This window comes from Spea bombifrons, chromosome 2, assembly GCF_027358695.1.
Source record: "Spea bombifrons isolate aSpeBom1 chromosome 2, aSpeBom1.2.pri, whole genome shotgun sequence".
Lineage (NCBI taxonomy): Eukaryota > Metazoa > Chordata > Amphibia > Anura > Pelobatidae > Spea > Spea bombifrons.
This window is the reverse complement of record NC_071088.1, coordinates 40,005,216-40,028,487: the sequence shown is the minus strand read 5'-3', so window position 1 is coordinate 40,028,487 and position 23,272 is coordinate 40,005,216. Positions and strand designations below refer to the sequence as shown.

Sequence of the window (23,272 nt, the reverse complement as noted above, 5' to 3'; positions counted from 1 at the left end):
TTGGCTTTACCCCCCCAATGTTGCCCAGAGGCAGTGATTTCTATGGATCCTGTATTCCCAGCAGAAGTGTTGGCAATGGGAGAGAGGCAGGTCGACATCTCTCCCCAGCAGATGGAGTATACAGGAGCGGATGCATGTGGCTTACCTCCCCTCGCCGAGGATCATACAAGCATTTGTACCATGCAGGTGGATTGGACTACGGTTGCCACCTGCAGTCCCCAGAGGTGCCGCGCAGTCAGCCCAGAACCCCATATGGAAGGGACCCCAGCCGCTTTGTTTTCTCCCCAGCGGCTGAGAGGACTCCAGGGAGAAGGCACATTTGGCCCTTCTCCCCAGCGGCAGTTACACTATTTGGGAGAAGCAGAGTGCGGCTGGGTGAGTACTGGTCCTTTGTTAAATTGTTTGGGGGAGTACCAATTTGTGGCTGGCAGTGGTGGTCCGGATATACAGACTGACTTTGTAGTCAAGGCGTGTGGGGTCTTATCAGACGTCAGTCTCCCCCAGAAAAAGGAGATCTGTGATGGAGTGTGTGACGGAACTGTCCATCACTGGGGCCCCTGGAGAGGACTGAAAGCAAGCCTGCTACCCGCAGATTATGGGCCCTGTCTCCCTGCCCTGGCGAGTGGGACTGTTGTCCTTGTCTGGGACCCGAACTCCCCAGTCTCCAAGTGCACCCCAGGACTGGTTAGTGGGACAGGTGCCTTTTGCCAGCCCCCTGCATCCACAACTCCAGGAGCGACGGAGCTGTGCTGTCCGACTGAACTGGATGCAGACCCGGTTGGGGTCTGGCCCCAGTTCAGTCTTCTTTTTAAAAGGGGAGATATGTGACAGAATGAGCTGTCATACAGGAGCCCAAGGTAGTCAGAGATGGCTCCAGCCTGGCTGCCAAACAGGCAGGAACTCCATTGTTTAATTAATCCCATCAATAGGATTGCTGATTGGGGATTAAAGGTTGGGTTGAATACATGTATCTGTTAATTTATGTTAATGAAGTTCTGTGGCTATATGAGTCTAGGTTTTACTACAATAAACTGTTCATTCCTGCTGTACTCAATTCAAGGTAGTTGTGTCTACTTATTGGGTACACATAGCAGGGTTCCAAGGTGCGCATGCTGGCTGGTGCTGGAAGTGATTCCTTAAAAAAAGGGTATGTAGTAATAATACCGTATGTGAAGAATTTTCAATCCAGACAGAAAACATGTCAGCTTGATTTTTTTGGGTGCCAGAAAAGGAATGCATTCAACGGGAATAAAATAACAGTACTAACATTAGATGCCAGCAGTAACACATGAATAATGGGATTTAATACTTATGTATGTTATATATCAAAACAACAACACTATTTTTATTTACTTATTTGTACTCTTGCTCCACATGTATGGCATCACTGTGACCTCCAATTTCATATACGTAGATTATTTAAATATAAAAAAGGCTATCCATGTTTCAGCTAACCCATGCATTCTTTACAAAGACCTGCAAGGGTTAGTAGCTGACATCAGAAGGGGAGTGGGCAGGTAGGGTTGTGTGCCCTAACTCCGCTCCCATAACCCAGAGTTCCCCCCTGGTGACCTGGATAACCTGAGCTTCACCCGAAGTCTTTGGGTAAAACCCGGATAGTTTCCAGGTTTGGTTACTATTTTGTATTTAATAACCAAAGGCCAAGACAGGAGATTTCATCCGTTTATTCTCCATGTTCACTCATTGAAGACTGAATCGGAATCTATATATCAGCTCAATTACAAACATTTCTCTGTATTGACATTATCACAAACATCTCAGGGCAAATCAGCCATTTAAATGTTGACATAGTAGCAGGTCCCACATACAGCACAACTTAAAATACTGAAGGTCGTCTAAGTGAAAAAGAATACAAAACTAATGTTTAATGGTTCTACATCATTGTAAGAATTAGCATTGGTTTAATCTGGCATATATATACTATGGTAATGATCCAAGAGCTTTTATCAACCATTAACAATTAACGCCCACCCCCAAAAAATCATTGCAAGCATTTCAACATTTTCCATCCATTATGGTATCGGGTGATTACTTAAATATGGATATATTGGAAGCCATTTTATAGTTTCTGGACATAATCCGTCTCTGAGATGTATTGTTAACAGAAAATGCTGCACCACTAGATTTGCCTACTCTTCTGAATCCTTATTATCTTTTATTTTTCCTCTTTTTCAACCCTGTGGCTTATTACAGTGCTGCTTGGATAATTAATGTCATGTAGCATACAGATGTGGTTTTGTTATGTGCTTTATACACTTGAGATGTACTGAGTGTTTTTTGTTTTTTCTTTACTACAGAGCTCTAATTCAATTTTGTAGTTTAATTGAATCATTTCCCCTCAGCTTATCCAGAACACAAAGAACCACTAGAATCCATTCACTACTCCTTTCCTCACACACCTGTCTTATGGTACCATATGCACAAGTGATGCATGAGACTTCTAGTGCCAAGTCTAGTACAACCAACAAAGCACATTTCCAAAGAGAAAAATATTCACAGTAGGCTTGTTATCAGGAAGGCCAATTTTGCTGGCAACAGCACAGAATAGATGTTACCTCTCGATTGTAAGACTGTGAGCAGGGCCCTCATTACCTAATGTCCTAATGTATTGGTACTATAACAACCGCTGCATAAAATTGTTGGTGCTATATAAATATATATATAAATTTAATATGAAGCCTCCTGTCCCCTGATGTAGCCTGCCTATGCAAGAAAGAGCTATGAACAGGCAGCCTGCAGGCAGCCTGCTGCTCAATTGCTGCCAGAGCCTTGCTTACATTACAAAGCGCCGGCTGAGCCGCCCATTTGATCCCCGTTCGCACAGCCTTTACTGTGAGAACGGGGATCAAATGGGTGGCTCGACAAAAAATTTTGGTTGAGATGCTGCCAAATGATTTTTTTAATTGAGAGGGTTTATAGGGAGGGAAAGTTAGTTATGTAGGAAAGGACAATATCACTATGCTCAATGTTTTAGCAAACAGACTCCAATCTCTTTCCCTGTAACCCAGCATGCAGCAGACCTTAGTAAACATGGGGAATCCGTGAGCAAGCTGGGTACCTACACAGAGAAAACTGTGAGGGAAAACACATGCAACCTATTGTTTTAGAAAACCAGCCCTGCTTGTAATAGAGAGACAATGCAATAAGTGCGCAGCAGAAAGCAAACGACTATGTATAGTTAGAGGGAATAGTAGTAGAAAGAGGGAGGTGGTTTTGCAACTTTACAGATCTCTGGTCAGACCTCAGCTTGGTTATTGTGTACAGTTTTGGAGACCCTATCTCCAAAAGGATATTGACATATTGGAGAGCGTTCAGATGAAGGCTACCAAAATAGTAAATGGTTTGCAGAATCCATCAGGAAACAGTACTTTATTGAGAAGGTGGTGGAGATATGGAGGCTAATACAGTAAGGGAATTTAAACATGCATGGGATAGACATAAAACTATCATGAATCTAAAGACTAGATGAAGGACTGATTTAAGAGTCTTACATCAGGAAAAATGGGGAGACTAGATGGGTCGAATGGTTCTTAAATGTCTTCCAATCTTTTTATTGAAAAGTATTCCATGTGTAAGCTAACATTTTTTGTAAAATAGCACTATAGGCAAGGCCCATTATTTCCTGTCATTTGCCATTTGTTAAAGCCCAACATTATAAACATACCTGTTTGTATGTCCTTTCTGCCACACACATCAAAAAGAAGAACATCCATGTAAGGCAGACACGCAGCACTAGATTAATAGCAGTAAGAGCCAGCAAGAGAGATGTTGGGGTGCCGCCACAGAAGATGGTTAGAAGCTCTTCTCCAGTTAACGACAAGATCTGCTCCAAATCTCGTTGACGGAAAAGGTGGAACAAAAATGGGAAGACAGCCAGGCCGATAGTGACTGCGTTTCCCAGCATTTGATATCCCACACCGTGGTCAGAAGCGCTCACCTGTGCACACACAGACAGAAAATACTTGAGCACTCAAAACAAGAAATATATTTATGTAATGTCTCCATCTAGGCAAGAATAGTAAAGGGTAAAAATTGAAAGGTAGAGTAAGATAGTTATAGAAATGTAAAACATTTTAAAAAGAGAAACACACAATTGCTTCTTTGCAGAAACACCCCCAAATACACATGCAATGGCACCTGTGGAAAGGGGGGGTAGATTACAAGTGGGAGCAAGATAAAAGGATTGGGTCCACATCTGGACTAAACTCTCTTTGGGAGAGCCACAAGAAAGGCTCCAAAGAACAAACTATGTACAACAAGTGCAATGCTAGCTCAGCCAAATGCTGTTCCCGCACACATTGTCTTTTCAAGGCAAGTATGTTTATTTTTTCATGCTGTATTTATATAGCTGTATGTAACTCACATATAGCCTTATAAAACATAAACAAGGGATGAAAATGGAAACAAAATAAAACACCGTTTTCCGAATAATTATGTTTACCTAAAAAGAGAAGTTAAATAAAGTTACCCAAAAATGTTTTCATTTACTTGATTTCCTGATTTGGAAACCATTTCATATGTGTGGGATTTTCACTTATTAATGGAAATCACTGGGCAAGTTGTAGAAAGGGCACATGGCATTTTCCAATCTGTACATTTGTCAAATTTGGTATGCTGACATAAAAAGACGGCAACTACCGTATTAGTATTTTGCTAGGGTCAACTGGGTCTATTCACTAAGTAGAGTTCTCACTGCATCCCATCCCCACATACAATAAAATCCCTTTGGAGGAGCCCATGTTCTAACCTATGCCTCTCTCCCTCCTTCTACTGTCTATCCCCTTGGCACTAAAACAAGGCAAACCTCTTCTATCTGAGCATAGAACCTGGTTCTCCTTAAGTAACTTGTAATGACCCACAACCCATATGCAGCACTGCCCAACCGTCTACCATAGCAAATGTACTCAATGCAGATTGCATAGCTTTAATATGCTTCTTTGTCCTTACACTGCAAGTACTTATTGTCAAGAGACTTAATGTAAAGCTTTAACATGAAAAGCAAGAATTAGAAATGAATATGTATGAATCTACTTTATTTACCGTGGGAATTACTACACATGAGCAATTTCAGACAAATAACCCCTCCGTTGACAGACATGAGCAGTTTCCGACAATTAACCTCTCTATTACCAGGCATGAGCAGTTTCAGAAAATGAGCCCCTCTAATACTAGACATGAGTTGATTCAGAGAGAGTTCCCAAGCATGGTAGCGTGATAGTATGTCAATAACAGATACCACAGATAAATATAGGTTTGAACAGGAATATCGGAGATGCAAATGCTTGTATATTTTATCTAGTGTGAATAAGGTGCACTTTCCTGTTGATCAGCCACCTTGGCTGAGCTGGTTGCTATGTAAATACAAATGTTATAGAGAACAGCTGCTAAACAGGATGGGTAAATAATTAAAACTAATCCTAATGGTATTAACATGATTCTGAAAGTCGGTTCTGGGGATCTGTGAAGCCATACATTTTATTAATGTGATAATTATGGAGTTAACCTTTTCCCCATGTTCTTGCTGAGCTTTACAGATTCAGGTATATTCAGAAATGCTGCTTTGAAGGTCAACACTGATATGAACGCAATGAGTATTTAAAAATAAATTACAAGTATGCAATAAAGATTACAATCCAACAAATTAATTATATATTTAAAAATTGAACACAACTTTTTTCCTTTTCAATTAGGCATACAGATTTGTTTTGTGAACGCATTAAAGGCACAGTCATGTCCATATTGCACAGGGCTATTAATTTATCGAGAAGTACCTCCAGTTTGAAACACTCTGCTCAGACACTTTTAGTTCCATGCCCTGTTTGCCTGCATAGCAGGCTAATGTTCAATCTTGTGGGCTGGATTGTAGTGTGGTTTAGTCTTTTGGTTGCCCCCAGTGCTCAAATGTGTAGAGGAAGCCATTCTTGGCCATATGCTCCATTCGCCTAGGCTATATGATCTTCAAATGCTACAGTAAGGTCAATTAACCAATCGCAGAGCTCAGCTAAAAATGCAAGGAATAAAAAAGTGTGGCGCTCCCTGCCCTATGGGCTGATGAGAAAAATGTTAATTTTTCTCACAAAGATATTATTTAACCCCTTAAGGTTGTGAGCCCGTATATATATGTGAAGTATATGCTACGTTGTTATTTTTCCATAGTACATAACTTTACATTTGTCTCTATTGCCACTTGCCTGTCCAGTCTCCCACTCTCTGTTCTCCTGCAGAGAAGCAACATCAAGGTTAGACTGCATTATCCTACCTGATTTTGTGTCATCAGCAAACAGAGACATGGCAATATGGGAGATTGTTAATAAACAAATTAAAATGAAGAGGACCTAAAACAGGTACTGAGGGACTCAATACCTTGGTCCAGTTTGAGAATTTTCCAATTACAGCCATTTTATCTTTTAGACAATTTCTAATCACATACATACATACATACGTTTTTCTCCTAAGCCTATTTATGACAATTTGTACGGTAACTGGTTGTCTGGCCCCCCAGGCCGCCCTAAACGTTAATAAAACGGCTGGCACGACCGCCATGGCCGTCTTTAATGCGGGACAAAAGCCCGCATTAACCTTGATCGCAGGGGTCACAACCCCAGCGATCACTTCCACAAAGGACCTGCCACTTACCTGTGCGTTGCTCGCTGTGCGAGCAGCATCTCTTGTTCCACCCAGGACAAGCAGGAAACCAGCGGAGTCACATGACTTTACATCACGTCACATGACTCCACTTCGTTCCTGCTTTCCTGGGCGGTACAAGAGAAGAACACAGAGGGATGCTGCGGCTCCTGCAGAAGTCTGCGAGTGGCACAGAGTGATCTGCGGTTCAGGTAAGGGTGTGGGGGAGGTGGTATGAATGAGTATGCGTGATTGAAAAGCACCAGTTCATATTTTTTATTACCATTAGTTAATTAATGCTAACTACCATCATACCGTATTGGCTCGATTATAAGCCGTACCCTTAAAGGTAGATCCTATTTTAAAGATAAATTTATTTTTAAAGAAAAAATACACATTAGTGGGCTGGTAAAACAGTATTTTATCTAATGAACAGGAATACATGTATTTTAACATTATTGGTATCTATTATGCAGCATAGGTTATATACAGACATTTGGAAAGCTAATAGCCATTTTAAGGTCCCCCCTTAATTCATAACGCACCTTACTTATAGATATGCCACTCTGCTCGCCTAGATATGCCACTCTGCTCGTCTAGGTATGCTTTATGCCCCCGCTATGCCACTTTGCTCCTCTGATATGCTTTATGTTCCCCAGATATGCCACTCTGCCCCCCTAGATATGCCACTCTGCCCCCTAGATATGCTTTATGCCCCCTGATGTTTTATGCCCCTAGATATGCCACTCTGCCCCCTAACAAATGCCACTCTGCCCCTAGATATGCCACTCTGCACCCCTGATATGTTTTATGCCTGATATGTTTTATGCTCCCCTAGATGTGACACTCTGCCCTCCAGATGTGACACTCTGCCCTCCAGATGTGACACTCTGCCCTCCAGATGTGACACTCTGCCCCCCCAGATATGCCACTCTGACCCCCATCCCGACTTACCAATCCATCTCCAGACTCCCTAGTGGGAGCAGCCGGTGTACGTGTGCGCGAGGGGCCGTAGACAACCTCCGCTGCTGATCATCACATCTGCCAGGGCTTCTATGCCGGCGCTCCGTCATAGACGTTCCCCGGCTGCCAGAGAGGAGGACACAGGTCCCTTGCAGCGCTGAAGGGGATCCTCATCTCTGGCAGCCGGGGGCAGTCTGTGTGATGCGCTCAGACAGCCTACGCTGCTGCCGGCCTTTCCGCTGGGGCTTCTATGGTGCAGCACCGGAAGGTCATGTAATGCCGGCACTTCTACGGGGTTGTCTCCATATCACAGACGTCCACCGGCTGCCAGAGAGGCGGGTCTGGTTCCCCTGCAGCGCTGCTGGGGATCTGGATCCTCACCCTGCTGTTTGCCGCAGCAGGGCTAAATGATAAAGGAAAAAAACACCCGCCCGGAACTTCATGTCCCTGGCGTCGGGCGATACGAATTACTCTAAGTGGTGGAAAAAGTGTGGCCTATAATAGGGTAACTAAACGGTTCGGCGACATTTTTTAAGAAACGTTTTGCACGAACCAGCTGAATAAAATCACTGCCTCCGCACCAGAAAAGGTTCTGGTGAGGTTAACTAAGGCCACAACTGTATGTAGGGCGGATGAAGCATGCAGAGGGTCCTACCAGAATGGAAGTAAGCATTTTATAAATCAGGAAGATATGCTCCTTGGAGACAGCCTGGGAGATATTCTGCAGAGTAGACTAAAACCACCAAAAACTCATTTCTGTAGGTATTTGAGGCTGCTAAGGTTACCAGCAGGATCTCACAGTGACGAGAAGGGAGCACCCAGGTGTGTAGGGGAAAATAACCAGATTATATACCAACAGTAAACTGGGTCCAGGAACTAAACATGCTTTGGAAATGTCCTGCTTGAGGTTGAGTAAAAACAAAGAAGATCTAATGTCATAAGAAAGAGAAGAGAAGCTGAAGAAGACAAAACAGTGTGACTCCATTGGCAGCAGCTCTCCTGGCTGGTATGAAGCTGAACCTTAAGCCCTGGATGCCTCATGGTCACCAGAGAACAGGAATGAAGCTGCCTCGTTATGCCACGTGAATAGCTCCATCTGCGGGAAGCTGCATCTATAGGTAGAAAGACCCTTGGGAAAATCTTCAGAAGTCCTCTGTACCCAACTACAACTTTAGCAGGCACTTCCAAAGAAAGCACCAGTGCAGGACTGCAGGTTCTCTGAAGACTAATAGTGGTCCTCATGAAACACTTGTGGAAGGTACGCTTCATAAGGGTCATACTCGCAAAGTTAAAAATAAAATAAATTAAATAACCTTTGGCGACTGAAGGAGTGGTAGGAGGGTCCACCAGATCATAAAGCAAGCCTAACAGGAGCTGAAAAATCCATCTGGATCACTAGGAGGGGAAGGTGACTAAGTCAGAATGCTAAAGAAAGTGAAAGCAAAGCTTACCTCCAGCTAAAAAGGAAATTAATACAACATACCAACAGGATCAACCTGCCTCTAAATGCAGGAACAAAAACAGAGCTTCTTGTAGAAGGAGGGCCTCTACAAATGGCTGAGCATATCACCCATTTGTCCAGCACTGACTAGGGCTGTGAGAGACATTTTTATTTCTCCTATTCTTTATTAACTTGGAGACCTGATAACATTTTCCTCTCATTTGGAAAGAAAGTAAATAACAGAAATCCAAAAAGTCAAATATTAAGTTGCCCCGTAACCATATGCAAAGTCACCTTTCTCATGATTATTCCACTGATATCCAGAACTGACATATCGTCCTTTTTACACTCGTTCTTCTCCCATATTATGGCACTTACTCGCTCTGATGTAGGGCTTGTGCCTTGAAGCCAAAAAAGATGATTCTGCAGAAAAAGAAAAAATGTCAGGCAGGAACAGCTCTAAACAACACTGAATACCTGAGGGAACTCAAGCATGCAATCATCTTGAAAGAAAAAGAAAATCCTTGTTACAAACAGAAAGTGGTGTATTCTGGCCGAGGGCAACCAGGCCTAGGGTCGCAGATCTGTGAGACAGCATTCCTTCATCAGGTTCTGTGGTGCACAATTGCTCAAATGGGCTGGTTGAAGAGACATAATTTCCTTTGTAAAAAGGCCAATTTACACTATGGACGTGTGTGCATAGCTGGCACGAAGGCCACAAGAGAAAAACTCACAAGCGGTGTATACCCTTCAAAAGTTTGAGGTCACTTAGAAATGATATTTGTTCCATTAACATCAAGTGAATCAGAAACACAGTTTACACATTACTCATGTTTTAAATGACTTTTCTAGCTATTTTTTTAATGGACTATCTTGTTGGGGGTACAGAGAGGCCCTTCATCAGTAACCATCTTTCCTGTGTTCCAATGGCACGTTGTGTTAGCTAATCCAAGTTTAAGTTTAAAAGGCTAAGTGATCATAAGAGAACCCTTTTGGAATTATGTTAGCACAGCTAACCCTAAACTGTGACCCTGGGTGACCCTAAACTTTTGAACAGTAGCGTACATATATACACAAAGGGTATAAAGAAATAGTATGAAAACTCACACTCACACTCAGACTGTCCCCATATCACAGGTGTCTAAGGGCCCCTGGAATGCAACCTCTACTCCAGGTGATCTGGCGAGGAGATATGGTAATGAATAAGGATGAAAAACTGGGAGGGAGCTGAGGAAGACTCAGAAAGTGGTCCCATCATTTGTTTACATTACTAATATTTGCTTAGTCTTTGTATTTCAGACAGCACATACTTAGCCTACCATAAAATCTTCGTTACCTATAGAATGAGTGTAATGTTCTACACTCTACTGACCATTACACCAACAGGGACTTTTATGACACTGCATTCTAAATACATGGACATTAATATGTAGTTGGTGCCCTCTTATAACAGCTTCCACTCCTGCCAAATAGAAACGTGTAATTCATTTTTCCAAAGAACACGTTTCTACTGCTCCATAGTTTAGTGGTGGAATACTTAACACCACTCCATCCAATGCATGCAGCTGTTTGGCCATGGAAACCCATTCCATAAAGCTCCAGGTTTTGTGCCGATATTAATTCCAGTGCAAGTTTGAAAGATGAGGCACGTTTTTTAGTTTTTAAAATGACTCAAATTATTTTAATAGCAGAGGAGAACAATTCAACTAATTATATAATTTTACCATTTTTTCTGGTTGCTTTTTAGTTGAGATACACAATCCCCCTAAACATCAGGCCCTCTCACCAGCTGAAAGACATCTTTGGTAGGGACCTTGCGTCTTCCTCCAGCATGACGCTGATTGAAGGTGTCATCACTTTCACTTTCGCAGGATGATCTGCACTGAGGACCATGCAGTAGGTCATCTAGAAGCATATCTTCAGTCTCTGAACCCAGCCGGGTGCTCTCTGAATCACGGTGAGAGATGCTGTAACTATGAGAACTGACACTCACTCCAGACTTGGAACCCTAAAAATAATTTGGAGTAAAACAGGCCAGTGAGTTATGACATGCAACAATGGAGTACAAAACTACATTTTTTTAACATACAGGTACATTGAAATAGGTTAACGGATTTAACAATGTACAAGTGGGAAGTTTATTTAGTTTTAGTTAGGGCAATTGGTTGTCTAGAATGAGAAGGTCAGAGGCTTAGGGGTAATGTACGTTCTACTTTATAAGCTGAGCATCATTTCAGAAAAAACTTAAAACATTGTTTGAGGTATTTACTGCAGGAAAAATAGGCATACTTCATGGGGGAAAATGGCTCTTATCTGCCATCAAATTTCTATGTATGTAATTTCTTATTTCAAAATTTCAGAATGCTTAGTGATTTTTTGCAATTCTCAAATGATACTTGGGTAATGCTTTCTGGAAGAGTGTAGTAAGCATATGTCATGTTTATTCTATATCAGTCTTCATTACAAAGAGATTATAGCCTACAGTATTAAAATGTTGTCTTTAACTAAATTAATGTATTTATTTAGTCTAGAAAAAAGGCAACTAGGGTGAGTATATCATAACATACAAGTATATAAGTATATTTTAAGGTTATGTATGGTTCTTTCAGGGGAAATACATACTCCAGGCAAAACACAACAAGAAGCCAGTTGTATTTCCAATGTAAATAGAGAAGGGCATTATTTACAGTGAGGACTGTAAAACTCTGGAATACAAGGTGGTGACCAGATGTACTGTGTGTTGGGGGGTTAATAATAAACCGGATTCCATTTTTGTCTATCCATCAATTTACCTTTTTCATTTAATAGTGGAGGATCTAGTTACTATTCAGAAGGCTGCAAGGGTGCAATTAATACATCCTCATTTTAAATACACTGATCAGCCATAACATTATGACCAACTGCCTAATATTGTGTAGGTCCCCCTTTTGCTGCCAAAACAGACCCCACTAGACCTCTGAATGTGTGCTGTGGTATCTGGCACCAAGACATTAGGAGCAGATCCTTTAAGTCCTGTAAGTTGCGAAGTGAGGCCTCCATGGATGATGCATCCTGGTGCCACGTGTTTTCAAGGTAAGCCACACGCACTCTTACACACATAAAAGAAAATGTGATTCATCAGACCAGGCCTTCTTCCATTGCTCCATGGCCCAGGTCTTATGCTCATATGCCCATTACAGGTGCTTTCAGCAGTTTACATGGGTCAATTTGAGCTACAATTTGGGCCAGCCTTTGCCCGCCACGTGGATCAATGAGCATTGGTCGCCCATAACCCCGTCGCCAGTTCACTGCTTTTCCTTCTGTGGACCACTTTTTTTTGCCATGATGACAAGATTATCAGTGTAAGTTGGTAGTGTTATACAACCTCTTGGGGTAGACAGAAGTGGCAATGTGAGCGAACTTGTACTGGCCTTTCTCATATTTCACTAGCAACTCACAAAAGTTGCTATGTTTATTATACCTTCTTCATCAGGAACTTGTATAATCTTATATGCAATTTGTATTTGCCAAGGCAGATAATTGATTAGGAACAATGGACACATGCCTAGGGGCCCCTAGGTCACTAAATGTACCTCCACATAATAAAAGCAGGATTGTGTGTGCCATGGAGGATCTTAATCCTGCTCTAGTATTACCTGGCTGAAAACAGATTCTTCTTCTGAATCCACAAAGCTATCTGAATCGTGAGCAGGCTGACTTTTCTCTACCGCTCTGTGTTTCTTCTGTAAAAAAAATAATAATATTATTATTATACACTAAAAGTGTATAAATTATACACTAAAAGTGTATAAAAATGCAAGTTAAGAGAAGAGACAATGCTAAGATTGCAAGAGCAGATCCAACTTTTTCCTCTGTATCAGTAACATCATTGTCAAATTGTTTCTATTATAATAGGTTTACAAATGTTGCTGTCCTTAACCTTTCCTAGATGCACAAAAATGCTTGCTAGATGTGAGTGCATCATAATGTTCTACTGCCCTAGAAATCACGTACATATAAATGGCAGAAAAATATATGCGGACGTTTAATTGTGCAAATGGTTTGCTTAATAAATACGCAATTAAACAGATGGTTCTCATTAGTCATATTAAACATTTTGGTAGAGCACTGCCCCCTAGCCATGCCTTTAACAACAGCTTCCAAAAACTGCAGCCACTTGAAATGCTGAAGGATTATCTATTGGTAAGAGTATTGCACGAAGAGCATAGTAAAACTGAACTATCCATTATCAAAAAATAACATTTAGGCCAAACAGTATGCATTTTTCAATTTGCACAAATATTTCAATTTAAAAACATTTTAAATATACCAACCTGAGGAGTTTTAGTAAGCTGTGATGTTGGATTCCTCCTTTTCAGAGTGCAGCCATTATCACTCGATGCACCATCTACGCTTCTACCAAGGGATAGATTCACCGATTCCACATCTTCCTCGCTTGTCAAATCATATGACATCCTATTCCCGTTTTGTCTTGACCAACACTAGAATAAATTCAAAGCACAATATGGAATTGAAAATTGAAACTTTTTGCCTCTACGATATACTACATTTACTTATGCTGCTGTGGTCCTTGATCTACATTTATTTAGATGATATAAATAAATTATATTTTCCACGTTATTAACTTTCAGAGCACTTCTGGTTATGCAATTATGCGCCTGTCTATCTGGCACTCAGTGGGTTGCCATATACGTTTGCCCCCTTCAATCAGCTAATCAGTGGCACACAACATTGGACAAGAAGGAGGCATTATCCTGCAGCGCTGGAGCTGCAGTTTCTGTTTAGTGTTTTATTTTTTTTCTTATGTTTGAAGAAAGCATATTAAAATACTCTCAAGTAAGGGGAAGTAGCTCTTGGCAGCAGGCTGGAGATGCTAAATTGAGTAATTTTTCCCGAAGTCCTAAATTTTACAGTACTAGGTGAGAGACTATAAGAGCAACCATGTTTTAGGTGCCTAACTGGCCAAGACAAAGATTTCTCAGCCTGGTGCATAACTACAATGTAAACCATTAAAAGTTAGTTGTACCATAAACCTCTTGTACACATCTCCACTTCTATACAGAACTTTTGTATCTTCGTGTAATTAAGTGAACCAATACAAGAAAAAAAAGTTATTAAACTATGTAACTCTCTATGTATGTACCTTATAAGTACACTTATGTTTATATTATTAGATTTTATTTTCATTCCTTCGCTCCTGAAATAAACCTTGGCCCAAAAAAATATGGTGCATACTATACCCCATTTAGCCTTGCCTTTAATTAATTTTTGTGCACACAAATCAATGTTGTTACTTTAGTTGTAATATAGTTTTTGACTGTTATATGTTTCTTATCATTTTCATTTTTTGGTCAGCAAATTGTGTTACTTTTTTTGTCGTATTGATAAATGTTATTAATCATAGAATATAGATTTCAAAATTACACACACGTACCTGCTGTTTCTTTTCCCGATCAGACATGGTGGCTTTGCAAAGTGCTGTGTTCTTGCAGACATAATCTTCTCTATTATCTGTATCATCCATCTTATTTAGAAAGTTCTTCTGTTTCCCCCTGTGTGAAAAAAAACGTAATTAGAAATGTTATACTAGCTAGAAACTACACTAAGTTTATGCTAAGCTAATTAGACTATAAGTCGACAAATCTATAAGTAGACAATGCTCTTGTATGTATATGTTCCAATGCTACGTTTTCTCTAAACAGTTTCTTTCCAATGGATCTGAGATTTAAGGGAAAGTCCCATAAAAAATGTTTTTTTCTCCTTAATATAGTACTGTACATGGTAATGCACGTTGGCATTGACAAAACTTGATCCAACCTTATTTTATGATTACCAACTAATCATCCTATATAGACCTGGAGGCTGCCATTGATGTTAGTTGTGATAGTTTGAACGACTTTTCCACCTCAAACGCCATACTGGACTTTTACTTTACAGCAAAGCTAATGGAGTCCATTCCAAAGAGTTTTTTTTGGGTAATTAAAAGTGAAGCATTCTCTTGTTTACCACTAGCAGTAAGGAGTCGAGCGTCTTATAGACTGGGGTAAGAAAACACAGCTTATACTCATAAAAATGGCGGATATGCAGCTGTCTGAAAACATTAAGTGATGTAAAAACTAGAACTAGAACTGTTGCTGGGTATTGGGTATGCCCCTTGACATCTTTGTCTCGATGAGAATGGTGTTTGCGTCTTAAAACTACCCACCTTGTGTGTATCAAATGGGCAAAGGTATCTTATACTTCCTTTTGTCAGGATCTGTATCATTATTCCTCCCATTATGCTACCTCTCCCCTGTTGTTAAGTTGCTCATTTTGTTCATTGTTTCAGGCAGCCTATGTAAGGTTGGTGGGGAAAAAGGTGATAAGACAGGAAATTAAGTAGATAATGCTGCCGGCCCCGTCACAGACAGTCTCTCATCTCAGCTTTTATGAGGTGGCATTTTTAAATATCTCCAAAAATAAACTGTTTGACAATAAAAATCAAGCTAACGGTGTAAATAAATTACCCCAAAGCGAATAACTCTAAAAGTTTAGTGATCTTCACATCTAAAGCAGGCTGGTGCCTTCACAGAATACTTAAAAGAAGAAAAAAAAAGAATAATGTTTTTATGACTCACTGCTACTCCTGTACAATGGTCATTGATGTATTCTGGTCTAATCAGTACAGTCCTCCATAGTTTTTTTTTTCCAAGCTGCTTCCTTTAAAAAAGGGGCACCAGGATATGATGTCATATCCAGATGCCCAGCAGTAAGAAGAGCGGTGTGGAGGAGGCTGTAGGCCCTGCATTAGGCGGTAAAGGTAACTACATCACTGGTAATAGTGATTTGCATATGTTTTCCCTTTGTGTGCAGATACAGGTTGGAACACACATAACGTGTCAGGAAAGCACTGCATTGTGACTGAAGCATTTAAAATGTTTTTATTTAAAAACCTCAAGTTATGATCGTAAAAATTCCAAACATTTAATCGTCTGCATCTTTCATGATGCTGCAGAAAGTATATATTTTGCCATTTCCATTATTATAACTTAAAGAGGTTTACAATTTTTTTTAATACTCTATTTTAGACTTGAAAAGACTGTTTTGTAACAAGACCCTCTGTTTGTAAAGTGATGTAGCCATCTGCTTGTATACTCCTTGAGATAATCTTAGCTGTGTAAGTGCGAAGTGACTTAATGAGGGAAAAAAAACGGTTTCTTAGTATGGCTGTACCAGGGATCAGAAGTCCGCTGCCCATATTTTATTTATTCAAAAATAGTTGTATGATTAGTTTTATTGTTGTCCTGATCCTTTAGCGCTAAAATATGACCAGATCATCTTTTTTTTTTTTTTTTTTTTTATTTTATAAACATAAAATGCAGATTAATACATAACAATTTAGATTCTAATCGTCTTAGCAGCGTACTATCAAAAATATTATCCTTATAAAAAGAAAAATAGACAATTATCTCTTCTGCATATAATAGACAACAAAAATATTACTTCACATAAACATACAGAAACTTACAGTTGATTCTATCTGTCTTTACTAAATTTAATAAAGGGGCTCAAAGTGTGATTTTTAGGGAGTTATCTTAAATAAATAATTTTAATTTTATGGATCTAGTTTGCCATCAATCACAAGGTCTATCCATTCCTCCCATGATTTATACCTTTCAGGATTCCAAAAAGATTGAACTAATATTCCTTTTTCCATACGGCATTGATATAATAACTGAGATTTTATTTTGGTCCACAAAATTGGGGCCGAAGATCTCCAATTTCTGGCGATCTCTATTTTAGTTGCCGTTAGTAAGTGGAGAAGGAATATTGTATTTTTTTTCTCGTTATTTGGCAGAAAATATGACCAGATCATCTTAAGAAGCAAAGTGGTGCTGCTATTTTTTAAATTTAAATAAAAAAAAATGCTTCAAAATATATTTACTCTTAGCAAATATATTGGTATAGTATGTCCTCGTCATGGCCCCATGATAAGGACTTACCTATTACAGAAAAAAGGAGGATTGTAAGAAGAGGATTCCTTAAATCTTCTGCTTAATTCTCTTTTCTCATCGCCAGCAAGTGATTTTCGATACTTTCTATGTGTAAAGAAAAATTAATATTAAATATTATTTTCTTACTGACTTTTCAAGATTTGTATTTTTTTTATCACTTATTAAGCTCGAAGATATTACCAAAAAAAATGTAAAACCTATTTTCTTTATGAATCCTGTCTACTGGATTGTGAATGATTTTGTGGATTTAATGATCATATATGGTGTTTAGTGTTTGATATGGTTACTTTTGCACCAAGATGATTTATCACGGTAAGTTGTGGAACAAGGAGAAACAAATGAAACCGTTTATATGCCATTTAATTCACTACCACTGTTTAATATACGATAGATATTTGTTCCATACAATTTAAAAATACAAATGACAGTGTAAAGCAAATCATACCATATAGGAGAACAATTGAAGGTCATGTGAATGATATTAAAATGGTTGATGCCACAAAAAGGTTAACATTTAATGGCGTTTTGAAAAATAATAAAACAGAACCGTTATTTAAAGTTAAGATTAAGAATTATTTATCATTTAATTTATTAAAAACACTAATATATAACTGTCTTAATTAAGCTTGTACATCAACTATAATGATTATATTGCCCCATAAACAAATCTGTATTGAACATATTAATTTGCTGGTTTTGGCACATAGACTCTTGGTCTATCTCAATGCTGGGGCTACTGTGCCGTTTCTAATGTTTTGATCACATTGTATACCATTTCTTAAAGTACAAAAATACATGAAACTAGTTAATCCGAGAACCAACAGCGACCTAATAACTTGCTCTACGGTCCCTTCCTACTTGGGGACAACCCTGCTTCTAGTATACATCTCTAAGTTATTGTTCAGTCTGACTTCAACTGGTTTCATACCTCTTCAAGTTTAATGGCGAGTCCAGGCATGGAGTCTCTTGTTCAATTGTGCCTAAAGAGACACTTAACTCTATCGCTCTAATGATGCCTACAAAGGGTGAAATGTGTGTTTGGGCTTATGGGTTCCCTCACTCATGGTTCTCTTCGTAACTTGAAGTGCCCCTGCATGGGGCACTATAGGGCAGGCTATTAAGTTGCTACTCTCAAACCTCTTTGTATGAATCCAGCTTCTTGCTAATTCCAACAGCTAATTTTATTATTTCTGCTCTGTAGGCAGATGCATGCAAAGCAACATTTCCAGACACAGAAATGTACCAAGTGAAAAATGTGAAACAATAGATAGATACATTTGGGTGGCCCTCAAGGATAGGCATTAAGTGTCCCAGAGTAGAAGAATTTGGGCTAAGGATTAGGGAGAGAAAAAAAAGTCTAAATGAGGTAGAAGTTTTTTTTGCCTTACCTTTGTCTCTTGCTACTTGTCCCTGATATTTTATTGCTTTGTGTTGATACAATCTGACAGTGAACAGTTCCTAGCAGCAGCATAAGGCACATCGGTCCGGTTAGCTCACTAACACTTGCAGCAGGCACCATGGAATACAGTACGATAGCTGTCACTATACATATATAAACAAACTGGAGATTAGAGCCGTAAAGAAATGAATGTACGTGTTATATTTGTTTCTGTACATATTCTTATGTTACAGCAAAAGAACAAGTTACAGACAGTTATCTTGAAAGTCCATTAAACAAGGAATATATAAAATACAATAAACACAAAAACAAATGATTGGCAATATTCCTATAAGGTTTTACAGTGCTAGGTTGTGGGACTTTTACTGGCACGGACTGAAACATCAAAAGGAAAAGAGAACAAGCCAGAGCTAAGACAACTAGAATGAGCTCTCCCTTAATTGACCACTTTATGTTAGCTAGGTAACAGCGGTTTTACTCCAATTGATTTAATCGGAAGTACTTTACTGTCACCAATGAGAGAAGATTTTTCAGCGTGGCTGAAAATACTGTGTCAGTTAAGTGTTTTATATTTTTTTTTTATTTTTTTTGGAAGAATACATATTAAAGTGCTCAGAGAGTATATAGCAGGGGTGTCAGAAACATTAGACTGTGCCTTTAAGCTGGTATGATCATTGTAGTCATTAGTTTGTAACGCCACATACATTGACATTAAAAATAATCTATGGTCCCCTCTCTGTTACCTATCGGTTCCTTCGCTGCTTATTTTCAAATTCAACATGCACTGACTGCTTCATGATACAGGCTGTTTGAGCAGAAAAGTGATTGATTAATAATTGTGGTTTAAATTGTGGTCTTGGGTGCCCTTCTAATGATGACTGAGTACTACTTTCTGTTTGTAGGCTGGACCTGTCTGTTCTCTTAGCTGAAGGGAATGTAATTAACCTTGAACATAAGGTCAGTCTTTCCATTTCAGTAAACCTCTGAGGAACAGATAGACAAGCTATGATCTTCATGCACTTTGGGAGATGTCTCCTGTACGGACAGTAAGACGCTGTGGGAGAAGCTTTGCTTTCAAATTTCAAATTTCCCTTACATATTCTGACATGCATTAGTAGTATTTTAGTTTTAATGTGCCAAGCACAGTGACTCTTTTCTTCTGGATTTCCTTACACGTTGAATAAAAAAAATTAAATTAAAAAAAAAAGTCTATTGAAAGAATTATACTATCCAGGAAGTTCTACTTTCTTTTTTTTCTGCAAATAAGTATGTGTTTTTAAAAATATACTTGCCACCTGCCAGCCAAATGCATCTCCTGCATGGCATTTAGCTGGGTAGCATGGAAATATGCAAATGTATATAGGGATATTCTGCAGAATCTCACAACCCATTTTCAAATGAAAAACACCAACATTTTAAGAGACCATACAGCTATAATACGCATTAAAGTGCATATGATGGCCAGAGTGTTCCTTTAATTTATAAATAGGGAAGGTTATTAAAGCGATATTTGTTCTTGAATGAGCTACTCTTGTGACCTTGTTATGTATGTATGAATCAAATGAATACAATACAGAGAGCTTTATAAAGCTTATTTCGTTTATATTGTCCATGTTCCTGTCCGTGTTTGCCGTCAATGTTCGCGGCATAAATTAGAAATTAAATATTTCCAGGTGGGGTTTAGGCATTCAACGTTGTTTGGGAAGTTTCTAATGCTGTACTTAGTTGCAAAAATCTTAAATTCAGCAAAACACAATGCACAAAACACAAACATCCTTAGCTTAAGCAAGTACTGTATATACAAGATTAACTTAGTTTTTAAATATTTTATAAACGGACACATCCTGTTTTAAAATAACATACAGAGAACAACTAGGTTCTAACGTCTAAATGTGTAAATGTCTTCTTACTTAACTAGAATGTTTACAACATTATCTGTCAATACCTTGTAAAATGTAAAGTACCAGTAACCAGATAAAGACCCAGGGACTGGTCACCTGCATCCACCACTTGCTAAACAATGGGAAGAAAACAACTCTTACTAAGCCTTTCCGAGTAAGAGATGTCCATGGGCTTTCAGGCTTGGCTTTGGCAAAAGTTGACCCTGGGGCAAAGGACAATAAAAAAAAACATACTCTTAAAATTGAGAATTGTTTGCATTATATATTACATGCCATAAGTAACTGTATTCCACCTATAGATATGATTCAAGGTTACCTTCTAATTTACATACTCCATCAGATATGCCTCCAAGATTGTGGTTTCCATGAATGTTACCGTGCTAGGGATTGTACCAACCATTTACAGTATATGACATATATTATTATTTATTATTTCTATACAATGGTTAGACAGGACATTACATGTAGTATATAACATAGCAATTTGACTTACAAAAACAACAGGTGAGGAGGGCCCTGCTCAAACGAGCTTACAATGTTCAGGGAGTTAGGGTTTATTATACAAGGGGTAAAAGTGCCACTGTTAATGATGGACCAGCCACACTACTATAAGTATTGCAGGAGAGGGACTAGGAAAGGTGAGTTAAAAGAATATGGGAGGAAGAGCGTTCATAGGCGTCCTTAAAAAAGTGGGTCTTGGGGAATTTTTTGAAGGACTGAAGGCTGAGAGAAAGATGACTAGGCCAGGGGAGGGCATTCCAGAGGATAGGGGCATGACAACTAGAAATTAGAGGAGATGACAGAAGCAGATCATTAGATGGGCAGTGAGACCAGGCAGGAGTGTATTTAGAGATGAGTGAGGAGATGTAAGTACAGGAAACCTTATGAAGGACTTTGAAAGCAATAGTCAGGATTTTGAAATTAGCTCTGAAGGGCACAGGCAGCCAGTGAAGAGATTGGCAGAAGAGAGAGGTGTTAGTAAAGGGGGAGAGATGGGTAAGAGGAAGACCAGTTAAGACAGGATTATGATAGTCAAAGTGGGAGATAATGAGGTCATGGATAAGGTGGTAATATTGTACAAATATAGGTTTTTAAAATTGTTTAAAGATCATGTGCTCCTTAATGAAGTTTTTCCAACCTTAAATAATTCTCTACTGGGCAAAAACAATTTTTCTTGTAGCTGTTGGAAGGGCTTAATTTTATCATTTTGTAGAATATCCTTTAAATAAACAATACATTTACTTCTCCACAACCTGAGGTTTATATTATTAATAATATCTGGTATTAAATCTAGGGGAGACAGGCTAAAATGTTATATGAACAGTATGCCAAAAAGAGTTATCCTTCTTGTATGGCCCATCCAGAAGAGATACATTTTTAATATCCAAGATTCCTGATTCTATTTGAAGCCAGGCCACTCGATTGGCCCCTTTCCTTTGTATATTAAGTATGCGAGCAATCATTCAAGCGTAATGATAGTCTTTTATATGTGGTATGCCCAGTCCATCATCTCCTTTTATGCAAGACAATTTCTTCATGCTTATCGTGGGTTTCTTACCTAACCAGATACAATTCGAAAAGGTGATTTGAATCATTGTCATCCAAATATTTGGTACAAAGAAGTTAAATTACATTTTTAAATAAATTGAAAACTGAAATAGCCATCAGGTCTCGGAGACTTTAATTGATTGCAAGACAGCTTTTGTAACGTTTTATTTCTATAATATTCCTTTGGGGATATATATAACAACCAGAGCCCTATTCTACTTGTAGTTCCAATTTAACTTTAGGAATGCCAAACGTCTTTTTTTTTGTTCAATAAATAAGTCATTCATTTTACGTTTAATCTCTTTTTTTTTATTGAATCGTTCTTGTACAGTTCTGATAATGGGGCACCTTTAGTTCTTTTATCTTTAGCCCCCATTTCTGTAAAATGACCTCTTAGTACACAATTATAAGTGCACTAGACCTTTGGGGAAGATGCTTCTTTATTATTATTTTCAAGAAGAAAATGAAACATTCCTTATATAGTTTCTATCTTCCTGTCTTATTCAGGTGCTAGTTAGAAACGCTTCCTCTATTATTTGTTAAATTAAGATTCATAATTATAGCTTTGAGATTTGACCAAGTAATCTCCTGTATCAAAACTTTCCTAACCTTATTCGTCATACTCACATTCACCAAAAATAGGTGTATTTTAGAGTAGGCACAATACGTTTTAGAAAAACGAGTGTAATTCCTATCCATGGGGTGAACAATGTGGCATATATTTATCAATTGTGTAGATTTACAAGGCAGACTGTAATTTATTTCCCAAAAAAATCACTGCTTTTGTTGTTTCTATCTATGGCAGGGTGCATTATGCAGTTGGAATCCCCTGGAATTAAAACCTTTTCTTGTCTCTATCTTCAGAAACAATTTAGACAGATAATATATTACAGAACTATTTGGAGCATAAGCATTCACTGATACAGTACACAATTAATTATGGATTCCACTGATTATATGATGTATCTAGTTAGCTTTTTTTCTATTGAATGATAATTAATCTGGAAATTCAAGTCTTTTGTGACAAAAATATCCACCCCTCTTTTTTCTTATTCCCTAGAGAGGGAATCTGGCATAGAGTGTAATGTATCAGAATCTGATCAATGTCTGATCGAGGATTTCTTGGACAGCTTCTTTGTTAACACAGACAAAAACAATAGCTTTTGTAAAAGGATAGACCCTGAACATTAAGTGAGAGGTGTTTTACCATTCAAAATCCTAGGACAATAATTTACACTGGACTCCCTTCCATATCTTTCTTGTATAGATATGTTGTATTAAACAAAAATAACTAGTACCAATAGCCCAAAAGTAGACATGTCCCATTGCTCTTGATATATTGTGAGGGGACAGCAAATTTACACTGTTATACAGGCTGTAC

The 23,272-nt window shown here is 38.7% G+C and overlaps 1 protein-coding gene across 1 annotated transcript in view; it reads right to left on the bottom strand.

Moving 5' to 3' along the window:
• Positions 1 to 23,272, bottom strand: part of PHTF1 (putative homeodomain transcription factor 1) — a 44,762-nt gene that overhangs the window by 6,769 nt on the left and 14,721 nt on the right. The window contains exons 5-12 of the mRNA XM_053457619.1: positions 20,388 to 20,546; positions 18,432 to 18,585; positions 14,484 to 14,601; positions 13,363 to 13,530; positions 12,685 to 12,771; positions 10,836 to 11,057; positions 9,344 to 9,472; positions 3,686 to 3,958 (exon numbers count right to left, since the gene is read on the bottom strand). Of these exons, the coding sequence (XP_053313594.1) occupies positions 3,686 to 3,958; positions 9,344 to 9,472; positions 10,836 to 11,057; positions 12,685 to 12,771; positions 13,363 to 13,530; positions 14,484 to 14,601; positions 18,432 to 18,585; positions 20,388 to 20,546 (1,310 nt within the window). The remainder of the gene's footprint in view (positions 1 to 3,685; positions 3,959 to 9,343; positions 9,473 to 10,835; positions 11,058 to 12,684; positions 12,772 to 13,362; positions 13,531 to 14,483; positions 14,602 to 18,431; positions 18,586 to 20,387; positions 20,547 to 23,272) is intronic.